The sequence below is a fragment of the Mixophyes fleayi genome, chromosome 5 (genome assembly GCF_038048845.1).
Source record: "Mixophyes fleayi isolate aMixFle1 chromosome 5, aMixFle1.hap1, whole genome shotgun sequence".
Taxonomy (NCBI): Eukaryota; Metazoa; Chordata; class Amphibia; order Anura; family Limnodynastidae; genus Mixophyes; species Mixophyes fleayi.
This window is the reverse complement of record NC_134406.1, coordinates 173,350,258-173,364,337: the sequence shown is the minus strand read 5'-3', so window position 1 is coordinate 173,364,337 and position 14,080 is coordinate 173,350,258. Positions and strand designations below refer to the sequence as shown.

Below are 14,080 nucleotides of genomic sequence, written 5' to 3'. Positions count from 1 at the left end.
GTCAGTGCAATATATTTTCTTTATTATACTATGACATTAAAGAGTATATTTACTAAACTGCGTGTTTGAAAAGTGGAGATGTTGCCTATAGTAACCAATCTGATTCTAGCTTACATTTATTTAGTACATTTTACAAAATAACAGCTAAAATCTGGTTGGTTGCTATAGGCAACATCTCCACTTTTTCAAAACCACAGTTTAGTAAATATACCCCAAAATTGTAATTGCCTTTTTTGCCACATTTATAGTTGGCTTCTCTACTGAATTTTGAGCTCTGCCAGTGGACCCACTAGTACTATAATAGACTCTTTGAAAAAGTACCATAATAGGATTTTTTTTCTAGAATTGCATCCATTTATATTTAAATTAAGTATATATAAAGGGACAATAAAATATTGAGGTAAAGTCCCCTTTAAATTAACGTGTCCACATTTGATCTACTTATTTCTAATATTACAAATGTTTAAGCTAGGTTTTACCCTACATTAACGTGTTTTCTAATGCATTATTGTCAGATACATAATTGTACGGGAAACATACTCGTCATGTGTTTTTCAAACTGTTTATGAAGTAACTAAAATAATTACTTATTAGTACAAATTTATATGTAATCCATTTTACTTTGCGTCTACAGGAAAGCGATACAATGCTGTGGATGTGACTGCGGCTGTATGCATGAGCATTGGTCTCATTTGGTTTACACTGGCTGATAGTACAGTTGCACCAAACTTCAATCTAACAGGTAAAGTCATGGATTGCAACAAGGGTAGCCAATCTACAGCTCTGTTGAATTCTTAACCTGTAGATGCGCTAGGCATTCTAGTAAGTGTAGTTCAGGGCACAAAGAAATTGTTTTTACATTTTGGTCTAGGAAACATTTTTTTTGGTCTTCTAAAATGTAAACTGTCTATTTTTTAGTGTTTAACTTATTAAAAAAAATATTTGTGTGTGTATATATTAAGGAACATTGTGACTGTCAGTTTTAGCAGATATTGTTGATGTATGTATTTTTTTTTTTTTTTGTCCATACATTCATGGGAGGCAGTAAAAGGGTTTCCCTGCAAGTCAGAGTAAAACACGTGCCTCTGGGGGGTAGGAGGCTGTTATTTTGCACCCCCTGACTTTACACCGGGCTTTCAAGGGCTTATGTTGAGGTTCATACATATCTGAAGCTGTTTCATCATTGCCTATTTAAAAATGGTCTGTCATTCTCTCATAAAATCAAATTTGGCCTTGCTGACAGTATGTTTATAACATGAATGATCTCTTGTAACTATCTTAGTTTCAGTTGTTTTTTTTTTCCTTCTTGTTTCAAAGCTACAATGCCAGGGTCGATTTCTTTTCATTCATAGTTTTAATTGGTCTGCTCTAGGCAGAATATAAGTAGTTTGTATTCTGATAACGGAAGTATTCTGATATTTTGACAGCATGTATGTTACACCACATAAATGAAGAATCCAATATTTATATGGAAAGGGAGATAGTACAAAATAATTATACTAATGCCAACCATAAAATATTTCTACAATTCTGTCTTTTGTGTGTGTTCCCTTTCTGTGCTCTAAGTATATTGGTTTATTTTTTTATACTGGACTATGTGCCAAATCTTTACATTTTCTCTAATTTACATAGAATATCTCTTACATTTTAGATTAGGCAGCTAGCAATAGAGAGGAAGGCGATTGATTGAAAAATTCAAATACTATCGTGTATAAACCTTTGGGAAACCAGTTGATGGCAGTATGCATATATTGTTTTATTGTACTATTAAAGTATTTTAATAATGACAGCTCAGTTTTGATAGTATGTCACTATGCCAATTGTTTAATAATGCACACACTCACTTTCTATAATTAGCTGTGTAAAATGCACAGCTTACTGTAAATCTATTCACTACAAAAATGAAATGCTCAGTAACACGCACAAGTTCCTTTCAGCCTGTAAATAACTGAAATTGGATTTTGTCCATATGCTGTTTTAACAATAGAAACTGTAGTCAGAATAGTGTATTTCTTTTATGCAAAAGTGGAGCAGAACAGACAATGAGTAGGGGGGGAAGCAGGCGAGGTACTGTAGTTTATTACAACATATTATTCTTTTACAAAGGCGGTGTATTAGGTAACATATGTTAAATGTGTATTGACACTAGCATATGCATGGATAAATGCATAAACCAGCAAAAGTCTTGGAGGCATTGAGGCTTTCAGAAAACATACTACTTTCTCTATTTTATATTAACTTTCAAATGAAAAATTCTTAAGGATTCAGTTGCCTAAGGGTAGCAGTTTGGATGCTAGTTACTAAATGCCAAATTGACTTCACTTGACTTTTACTCATAAATTTCTCAGAAACATTGATACATAAACTAGTCTGATTCCAGCTGAAGCTCTACTTACATAATTTAATCAGATTCCTTTGAACATTGTGAGGGACAAATCTATTCAGATGACATTTTTGCCTAAAGGAAGCAAAACTGTTCAGCTAGTATAAACAAAGCATACTCTTACGCTGTCTCGTACAAATATTCTTATCATAAAACCCCAGTTGGATGAGGGTTTGTTCTGAGCTCGAGTGTAGACAGTGTTAGAACTTTAGGTCTGCAAATTAAATTGTATAAATGCCACATTTAAACCAATTAGTATTTTTACAAATTTCTGAAGCAATTTTTTCGTTAAAGGTAAACCAGGTCTAGTTATACATGACATTATAATTCTAATGTTAACAATATTGGAGGAGAGGAGTGTGATTTCTTGGGTAGACTTAGAGTAAAATAAAATTATCCTTTATCACTTACACCTACATAAGCATATATGCTGCAATATCGCTGACAATAGGGAAACTTAGCCTCTGTATGAAAAAGGTCCAATAATGATATTGTCATAATCTTTTAGATATTTAACAGGCATGTGTGTAAATCCTGATTGTTATTAGCCTGTGTGTGAGGTCATCCTCCAACCGCATTTGAAAGGTCCCAGAATGCTCATCATAAATATCCAGATCAATGTTGGGAAAACAATAAACATTCTGACAACAACTACACATCTCATTGTGCCAAAACAAGTAATCAAGAAACAAAAATGTATTTATTGGCCAAATTTGGTATTAAAGATAACCGTACAATAAATTGTACCACATGACCAGCAGAAAACAGATGTGTTTTCAATATTTAAAAAGGAAGCAAAATTGAACCTAGAAACTTATAGACCTGAAGGTTCATTTCCGATCATTGGGTTTAGGTGCACAATGTGCACTAATATTAGTAACCAGTTTGTTTCTTTCATTGTCCAACTTGCAATAGACGCTTACTGCTAAAGCTGATTGGTTGCTGTAGTTCAGTGCAAATGTTGCACTTCAATGCAGTGTTTATAAAGGAGCACTTGTGAGTCTGACATCAGTTGCAGGTAAAATATCTGAGGGGAATCTGAAACATGACCTTGATAAATATTTTGCAAGCAACATGGGTAGATAACTGTATGATGGATAGAACACAGAAGGAATATATTCAGACTGAACTAAAGTTGTTAATGGTACCACAGTCCTCATTATTGCTTCCTGTTCGTTTCAGTATTTTTATTATTGATCTAGATGTACTAGGAAGTAAGGTTCCCATATTTAGAGATGACCTTAAATTTGGATCCTTGTGGGCCTCTTCATGAGTAAAGGGAATGAAGTCTAGTATCATGGGTAACTAAATACGTATCACCAGATCCCATCACAACACCTTTCCTATAGAAGTGCACAAAATCATCCCTTTTGCTGAATGCTGCAATGGCCCTAATCCCATAAGCTGGTGGAGATCCACAGAGGTCTCCAAAATGAAAGTCTAATTACAGCAATAACTAAATATTTAGTTTTTTTTGGAATTGGAGAGAATATGTTAAACCAAAAAACTTCCCAATGATCCTGTGGGATCCACAGTGCCGCTAATGGTCCAGAATTTAAGATGATCTTTTCTGGTTGGGCAGTGTTTAGTCAAACTGATAGCACAGTTGTCAGGCTAAGATGGTGGTTCCACATATCCAGCTGACCACTACTTAAATTCTGCACCAGGGCCCATGGGTCTTTAGGAATGCTATTGCCAAAAGCCTGTTATGAATTAAAAAACCTTCACAGTCAGGAAATATGTTCTGTTCAGGGCTTCAGGGGCCTTGGGGAATCCAGCAAACCAAACATTCGCAGTGTACATGTAAATAAACTTCTAAGGACTGGATAAATAGAATCCGAGACGTCATGGAGTTGGATGAGATGGTGCTTGCAGTTAGGGGACTTTTCAATGTACATGGCCACCCTAGAAAATAAAAAGGCAGTAGCAGGACAAACACTAGGAAATAATCCTTCTTCCTCATCAGTTACCTTCTGTGGGCCACCATGACCTCTTGTGGTAACAGCAAGACAGCCTCTATCCACTTCTGTTCACTGTTGAAACACACACACACACTTCTTCCCTTTTGTATTTTTATTTCCTCTCCTCCTCTTCTGTCATTCGCTTATGTCTTTCTCTTATCCTCCCATTCTTTCTTTCAGAAGCGCCCTCTGTTTCAACGTGCTGGATTTAAATCCCTCAATAACTACATTTTATGACTGTAGTGAAAATCAACCACCACCCATCAACACACGCACTCACACGCACGCACTCACACGCACGCACTCACACACACGCACTCACACACACGCACTCACACACTCGCGCACACACACACACACCTCTTATCCATCTCTCCAACCTCCTATTTTACATTATGAAAACTGTTCATATAATATGCAAAAAAGAAAGCATAATTTGTGAAATGAAAATAATACAGCAGTGAGATTGTAAAGGGAGATGTGAAAAGGCACCTAATTAATATCATCCTTTTTTTTTTTTATATGTTTAAATCTATCCAAAGTCAATACGAAGATTTGGCCAACAAACCTTTCATATCAAGGGCTGTACAACTGCTAATGGGTCATCCACGGAGACGGGAAAGAAAGCTTTAACCTAAACGAAGGGGTGGTTAGATAATGTGGATTCACTTTTAAAAGAAGTTGTGATGTCGCTAAATGCATTAAAAATGGATTCTAGCATAACTATGGAATTAATCCTATTATCTTGCATGGAATCAGGTAGGATGCTTTTTTCCATGCAAGGCTAAACTGCAGTTGCCTCTTATCTGCCTTCTCTAGTTTTTGTAAAGTTAAACTTGATGGCACCATATCCCACAAACTAATACATTAGACATATATTTGCTTTATCCCAAAGACCTAGCAGGATAGTTATATATAACTTTTTTTTGTTTTGTTCCTAAGGTGTGCTGCTTATCTCCCTTGCACTTTGTGCTGATGCTGTTATAGGAAATGTACAAGAAAAGGCTATGAAGCTACACAATGGATCTAATTCAGAAATGGTAAGTAACTCCTTATCCCCATGTTTTGTGTGTACCATAGAAACAAGTATAAATGTTGCACCCATATAGTTATAGCTATCTTTATTACTGCTTTTATAGCGCCACCATATTATGCAGCACTTGGCAGAGAATATTTGAATTCTTCACATAAACCCATGTCCCATTGGAGTTTACAATCTAGAGGCCATGAAAAAACTGTCGGTATTTAACTTATGTGCAAAACAGAATACTAATTTGCACCCCTTGCATTGTAACATGGTTTTGTCCAAGAGACTGAAATAAGAAGTTACTCAAGTTAAGATCCTTAATGAATCAGGCCCTAGATCAGTGATGGCTAACCTGTGACACTCCAGGTGTTGTGAAGCTACAAGCCCCATCATGCTTTGCCAGCTATCAGCTAGTTATCTACTGGCAAAGCATGCTGGGACTTGTAGTTTCACAACACCTGGAGTGTCACAGGTTAGCCATCACTGCCCTAGATTATCTACCACACAAGCAAACACACACCATGGTCCATTTTGTCGCCACTCATTTAACCTACAAGTATGTTTTTGGCATTTGGTAAAAAACCAGAGCTCCTGGAGGAAACCCACACAAACAGAGGGAGAACATGCAAACTCCACACAGATAGTCCCCTGGTTGGAATCGAACCCAAACCCCCAGTGCTGTGATGTAGCAATACTAACCATTGTGTCGTATATGGAACTATAATAAACATCCAGTTTCGAGCAGCAGTGTTCTCCCCAGGACCTTTTTCCCAGGCGCTCTACGCAGCTAATTTTACTAGAAGTGTGACAGCGGACATCTGAGTCGCTCTGCGCCTGCTTTACTGCGACACACTGGGGATCCCTCCCACTTTGTCAGTGTGACGTTATGATACAGGACGCAGAGAGTTCAGATGTGCAGTGTGCTGATGGCGTGTAGTGTTTTCAGAGCTTCTTTCTGAGTTGTCCAGAACAGCTCCAGACATCCAGCACCATTGTTTGTCCCATTATAATAGACACTATGTCAGCACTTCAGCCAGCAGAGTGTTAGACCACTGGCCACAAGCCATGGCAGGCAGAGGCTCAGCAGCAAGGCATAAAAAGAAACTATTCTAAAAAAAAAATTTAAGTGTGTCCAGTCCAGCCAGCAAGGGGGCATTAACCTCCAGTGTCTTTATAAATTATGTAAGTGTGGGCAACAACAGCCAGAGTCTTGAGAAATAATATAAATTTGTCCTGTCCAGCCAGCAAGTGGGCAATACCAGTAAGAGGTTTTATAAATAATATAAGTGTTGGCAGTAACCTCCAACATTTTTCATTATTATTATTATTATTGCAGAGTATTGCACTGCCCCCATCTGGTTACTACTTAATGCCACCCACCTGGCAAACTTTTTCTGGGGTGAACAATGGAGCTGTGTGTATAAACAACTTTATCGTTTTTTGCATTAAATATATATTTATTATGATGTAGATATCTATTACATACATTGTGGAACTATTATATTTGCATTATAATTACCATAGAAACCCAGTGATATCACTGGGGTACTTCTCAAGAGAAAGGTAGACAGGGGACCAAATCTGGGACCCACTACACCTAGACAATAATAGGGGACTCACAGTAGTGATCTAAAGGCATAAGGTGTAAGTGTATTCTGAATATAGCAACTTCTTACCCCTAATGAATTATAAATGAAAATAATTAATTAAATATTTTTAAATGACAGAACGGACCATAAGACCAGGGGGTAAATTTACTAAACTGTGGGTTTGAAAAAGTGGAGATGTTGCCTATAGCAACCAATCAGATTCTAGCTGTATTTTGTAGAATGTTATTGGTTGCTACAAGCAACATCTCCACTTTTCAAACCCGTAGTTTAGTAAATATACCCCCGTGTCTCCACTGGACATGGCACTTAACACACTCCCACACAAAGCTATGAATGTCATACAAAGTACTTTGCCGCAACTCCTAAATGTAGCGTCAACCCCCCCCCCCCCCCCCTTCCCAAATTGTATCCACCGACTACTTGGCCTTGTTTCTCTTATTCCCACCACGCTGGCTATTACACACAAGTGCTTTGTGCTTATGTTTAACCTGCGGATTGCAGTTAGAAATGACCATCCTCCCACACAATCATCTTCTTGCAAATCTAAAATAGTTAAAAATTTGTGGAGGCAGTGAGAAGTACCCACGAGAGTCCACACATGGTTGTTTCGAAGAACTACTAGAATACCTTCTCCATTCACTGCTGGACCCAGTTAGTTCAACTGTCATTGCTTCTGCCATCTCTGTTCCTCCTCTGGTGATCCCTGTAGCTTTCCAGATGGCTGCAGCTGCTGCCACAACTTCTGTGAGCACAGAGTAAAAGTGTCCTGGCTCTGTGTTTTAATAGCGAGCATGATTCCAAGGAAAAATACCTAGCGCATAGGTATCTGCTAGCTCAGAGAAGCTACAATGGCAGCTTTAATATTGATGGCTGGCCATGCTTCTGCCTTACAGTAACCATACACTCTTCTACTCCAGCCAATGGATATTCCTCTATCTTATGTATCGGTTGTTTCCCACACCTCTTAGGTTGTAAGCTCATTTAGGCAGTGCCGGTTTTACCTTGTCTCATGTTATGTTGTTGTATGTTATTTATTGTATTATCCCCTCACAGTACAGTACAATTTAATATGTTGTCTTTTTATAAAGAAAAAAAAAAGGGTAATAATATGAAGTGTTACAGCATGTCTTATGTTTAAAACAAACAAACCAAAACTGAAATCTAAACTGAAACGATGTGTGATTGATCCTGGCCCTATAACTATGTAAGCACTCGAGTACTATATGCAAAAAGTCGGAGGACAACAGTTCACTCTTAACTCCACCTGCAGTTCATGCATCAAGGAGGACAATAACTGTTTTTTGGCTGGCCTTCTTGGATTAAAAATTACACCACCACTAAATCTGTTTTCAGCTTCAGATTATATTAAGAACTTTAACATTACTGAAATAAGAATTCCAAAAAACATACTGGTAGGTTAATTGGCTGCTATCAAAAAATTGACCCTAGTCTGTCTCTGTGTGTGTGTACGTTAGGGAATTTAGACTGTGAGCTCCAATGGGGCAGGGGCTGTTGTGAATGAGTTCTCTGTACAGCGCTGCGTAATTAGTGGCGCTATATAAATAACTGATGATTATGAAAGAAGCCCCATTATATTTACTATAGGGACCAGTGTGGTTGAAGTGTGATAACCAGTTACATCAAAGCCATACAGTGGATCCAGAGGCCCTAGCAGGTACAGGCTGCCTATACTAAGCTGTACATGGTATATTTTATGACTGTGAATATTTGGAGGGTTGACGCCTCTTTTATCTTAAGCAGCTCCTGATCCCCATTTGATCTAGATTGTGAAGAGTAAGCGCAGGCTTCTTTCTGTCATCAAAACAAAAATCACCAGGGTAGACTATGTAATACATATTTTCTGTTCTACAGAAATAACACTTAACAACATCATGATCTAAATTTCTAACAAAAGCTGGGAAATACCATTTGTTGTTTCCCACTTAACATAAAACAAATAATATATGTACATCTGTGACTTGCACACTGTGATATAGATAGGGATAGATAGATAGAGAGAGAGATATATATATATATTCAAATGTGTACTCTGTTATTGGGTGCACTGCTCAATGAAACACCCTTTCTAACTGAACGAAATAATACATGATTTCTCTGTGTTATCACTATTGTCTTTTATAAATGATTTATTTCATTTTTCAGGTTCTGTATTCATATTCCATTGGATTTGTTTACATTTTACTGGGCTTGACCATTACCAGTGGATTGACTCCCGCTCTAGCGTTCTGTTCCAAGGTGAGTGCTGAAATAGAGCAGCTTGATTAAAAAGAGGAATGTCTGGTACACAGCTGAGAACTGTATTAATGTAAGGCAATAGTGCATGACAGCATAAAATATACATGTCATGCACAGGCTGCTGAATAGGCACTACCTTCCAGCCAGAAGTCATCTACTCGTTTCACAAAAACACTGTAATACCATGTTTTATTTATGCCACATTAATACATCAGATGATTATATATTTACGGAGCACATTCATTAGATATAGATTAATATTATAATGAACAGTAAATAATACAGGTGTCCAACGCACATTAAAAAATATATATTTTGTAGTGTACGTTGGAATATTTTGTAGTGTGCGTTGGACATCTGTTCTATTTACTGTTTGTCTTAATCCCACCTAGATGATTGTGACATTGAGAAACAGATTGTATTGTAATGTTTGGGTGCAGGAGGGTTCACTTTTAGCAGTAGACATGATTGGTTATTTTGCAGGTCAGTCTGTGCAGTTTCCTAGGTACTGATGCAGCATTATCTTTATATCATTTACTTATTACTGATTGTACCCTATGCACAGGCCTCAACAAAACACAGGGTAATACTTGCACTCTGCTTGTAACAACGGCTTCTTGTATTTTAGAATCCACTCCAGACTTACGGATATGCATTCCTTTTCTCCCTCACCGGCTATTTTGGCATTTCTTTTGTACTTGCGTTGATTAAGCTGTTTGGTGCTCTTCTTGCTGTAACAGGTAAATAACACATTGTAATCTGAAATTAGTAGACTAAAAAGAAATGTCTTTGGAATGAGTTAGATGAGGGTTTTTTTTTGTTTTTTTTAATGGATGCAGTTTGAGATGTTTTTCATACCTCCCCACACTTAAAACTGCACAATTGAGACTAAATGAGTCCTACCATGATTGAAACCACCAAACCACATCCATTTCCTGATAAGTCCAACCCCTTTCACGGCTCACTACTTGGGACAGTCCCAACAAAACTGGGACTAGTGCAAAAGTAAGATTATTGCTAATGTGCTCAGTAGATGGAGATTTGTATCTAGATCCCTTAATTTTTCTAGTAGTACAGTATGGGACTGGGGCATGTGTGAACAGGAGCCAAATTCATATATAAATCGGGGAATGTTGAGAAGACAGAACTCAAAAGTTCTTAAAATATATCTATCTATTAATATAATCAAATTTTTATATAGAATTTTTTTCTTTTTTCATCCTTACTGTTATCTTTTGTAACGAACCAGCGTATTATGCATTCATGTAGAGAGGTTCTTTTGGCTCTTTGGCCCCTACCCTGGTAGAGCTTACTGTATGATTTCCCTACCATAGACACCACACCACACGGCAGGGACAACTTAGAAGTTGAGGAGTCTGTGTCATTGGGCTGTAGAAAAAAACCATAGCACTTGGCAGAGTCCCCCAAGAACACGTGGAGAACATACAAACTCCACCCAAATAGCTTCCCTGGTCAAAATTTAAATCAACAATACGAACAACTGTGTACATGAGCATTTCTTAGTAAATGTAGTACAAGTCTACATCTAAATGGAAAAACATTTGAATAATCGCCATCAATTAGACTAACACAGCTGTTACAGCAAGAGTTATATTAGAAAATAAGCAATGGAATCGCAACATTTCTGGAGTTCTTATGACTATAAATTTATCATGTCATTGTTACTGATAATGTCAAGTGGGTGAAAACTGATTACATTAAAGTGGGAGTACACATTTTAACACATATGTCCATGCCTGAGAATCTCAATTCTAATACCAGATCTCTCTTATTTCTACAGTAACAACTGGCAGAAAGGCAATGACCATTGTGCTATCCTTCCTGTTTTTTGCAAAACCCTTCACTTTCCAGTAAGTAGCGTGGCTGGTTTGCGGCTTCTGATTGGTCTTCTGCTCAGAGTGTCCATTTGACCATTGTATATTGGAAGTGCTGTCAATTTGCATGATTGCAGTACGCAATAGGATTGCGCATAGAATTGTCACTTCAAAGTCTTGGTTACTGTCCCTTTTGAACCGCCCCCATAAATTAATTTCAACGTTTCCATCTGTTTCCCTAAAATACTGTTGTTGCACCCTTACTTATACATACAATATTTGAATGGTTTTTATTACATTGATGCTTGTGAGTAAATAGTTTTACTTACATGGTGCAAAAGGTAAAAAGCAATGCCTGATCTCCAGGACCTCAGAGGATGTGTAAAATGAAATCTCTTTGGGCAGAATTCAATTGACCGTGAGGTGCCGACATGGTACAGAAATCTCTGTTCATTTCCCTTCGCATCTCTATGGGACGCAAGGTAAAATTAGCAGAGACTTTAGTTAAAACTCTGGTGCAATGTGTCACTGCGGACTGTTCCGGAGACATATTGCATCACCTGGCAGCCAATTGAATTCCCCTCTTTGCAGACCTAAAAATCCTAAGCACTTAGTGTATCTCTCTTCCCTCAAAGCTTATTTAAAAGTCAAACTGCAACTTCAAGTTTCAATTTATCTTGCATTACTGAGCATAGCCCACTTTCAGCGCAAAATGTCCTGACCGGCCAAACTCCCATCAGAAAATGCAAGTGTTTGCAACCCTGCTGTGGCCTCTGTATTGCCAAGCTTATCCATATTTTTGCCTATATAAACTGGCGCTATCAGATAGGTATTGGCACATGGCTATTATTGAACCGATTCATTATTCATGGCACATTAGGTAGAATATACACATTTATCAGTGCTTTAATTGAACCTGTTTTTTCTTTTTACTTTGCAGGTATATATGGGCTGGATTGTTAGTTGTTCTTGGAATATTTTTAAATGTTTATAGCAAGAATATGGACAAAATGAAACTCTCCCAGCTGTACAATATTCTGAAGAAAAGGGGCACAGAAGGAAAATCAAGGACGTTCTCTCAGACTGTATAATTTATTTTTTAATTTTCTTTTTTTTTTTAACTACTAAAATCATTAAATGATTATATTTTTCCAAAGGGAATCGGATACACTAAGAGAAGGTGAAGGCATATTGCCTGCTTTGTTCCTGCTGAGGTATAAGCCAAGGAAGCGGTTTCCATCACTCCTCCCACTGATGGTCATGTGACAGGATGTGACACAGTGTGGTGGTCTCCAATGAGTATGGTTCCTGGAGACTTGTGTGACCGCTCTTTCTAGAGACATACACACTAGTGGACCATGACTTTTTATGGCATTTTTATTTCTACTGTTCTAATGTCAACATAGCATCAGGGAATCATCAGTGTTCAAACGCCAAATTTTCAGTATCTTTTTAGAATGCAAACACCATGTTTCAGAACACAGAAGTAAATCATGCGGGCTACGGACTATATTTGTTTTGCACATGAGGCCCTTTTACCAATAAAGCATACTTTCGTCTGTAGACCTAAACCTTTGACTGCAATGTGCAAGTTGTACATGTTTTACACCATTTCGTGAGGATTGAGTGTTGGTTACACATTGCGGCCAGATGTGGTGCAGAAAGTTCGAGCCTTATTGACACTTGATTGTAAGATTGCAGTTGTGTACAGATGTAGAAGGAATGCTATTTGCACCCTGGTTTTTCACTTTTATAACTTGTCATTTTCTTGTCCATCTTATTTTGTTTGTAATAATATGGTTCCCCCCGTATGTTTCTTTGTATGCGCAGTTCAAGTGCAAAATTATTTGTAATGTGATACAATATGAAATGTGATCTAAACTCATCCTATTTGTTTTACTGCTAAACATGAACGGAAAACATTCCTCCCTTTTTGTATAGTTTCTCTAGAAAACATATGGAAAGTGTGGCGATTGTGAGGTCCTAATGGCTATGTTCTGCTATGTGTTAACTGGTTTAGCAAACCATTGGGTTGTTTAAATTATTAATTTACCAAACTGAGGAACTACATTAGATAATTTACTCACCAAACAAAGAGACTGTATTAAAGATTTTATAACGGGGCATCTAAAACCAATCCATTGTCTCATGGTGACCACTTTTATTATGTCATATATTCTACATTAATTTATGCTATTTTTGACATTAAAAATTGTATAGTTTTTCTTTTATTTATTGTCTCTTGTCTTAAATATGTATTGGAATACCTCCGTAACCATTAGATATTTTCAAATATATCATAAAAGTAATTTTTGCGCAAATTTTTCCTTAAGTGGCCGTTTTCTCTTAACTTTTACTCCCTCAATAGGGGCTGCCTGTCCACGTACATCATTTCATCTCCCGTTTCTAAGATTTTGTGTCTCGAATAAATTTAGTACAAACACATTTAACCTCTCAATGACAATGGGTATTGTATACCTTTTAATAACCAGACAAAATTTCACATATAAGGCTATATGTTGGTTTCATCAAAAATAATCTGAGGATGTACCCATAGGTCCTCATCCAGGTCTGCCTGCCCCTGATCATTGTAAGGCCTTTGTAAAAGTGATGTACTGCTAGCTGCCATTCTAACTAGCATTTCATCACTGCTAGAGTGCAGAGGAAGACTGAGTTTGTCACCCCTCTCAAAGCAGTTCCGACTGATGACGTTTTCTGGGTTTACCTACTGATCCCAACGCAGAACTTCCACCGCTACATTGGGAACACAACACATATGGTGATTTGAGTAATTCATTTTCGGTGAAAACTATTGGACAACAAGATTTCAATAATTTGGGCAAAGGGAAATATGGCCTGGTGTATAACGTTAAAATTAGATTTACATCCTTTTTTAGGGGAAAAGGTAAATAAGGGACAAATATTTGTTTTGAAAAATATCTTCTATATATTATGGAGACATGACCATTTCATTTTAAAAAAAAGCATATACACGTGCAGTTTTCTGT

General features: G+C 37.3%; 1 protein-coding gene across 3 annotated transcripts in view; it reads left to right on the top strand.

Annotated features, from left to right (window-relative positions):
• The window catches only part of SLC35B3 (solute carrier family 35 member B3), a 62,590-nt gene extending 49,287 nt beyond the window's left edge, over nucleotides 1-13,303 (top strand). For all 3 annotated transcript variants that reach the window (XM_075213045.1, XM_075213047.1, XM_075213046.1), the window contains exons 5-10: nucleotides 635-742; nucleotides 5,287-5,384; nucleotides 9,145-9,237; nucleotides 9,866-9,977; nucleotides 11,039-11,108; nucleotides 12,013-13,303. In XM_075213045.1, coding sequence (XP_075069146.1) covers nucleotides 635-742; nucleotides 5,287-5,384; nucleotides 9,145-9,237; nucleotides 9,866-9,977; nucleotides 11,039-11,108; nucleotides 12,013-12,163 — 632 coding nt within the window. In that variant the 3' untranslated portion in view covers nucleotides 12,164-13,303. The remainder of the gene's footprint in view (nucleotides 1-634; nucleotides 743-5,286; nucleotides 5,385-9,144; nucleotides 9,238-9,865; nucleotides 9,978-11,038; nucleotides 11,109-12,012) is intronic.
• Nucleotides 13,304-14,080: the final 777 nt, after the last annotated feature.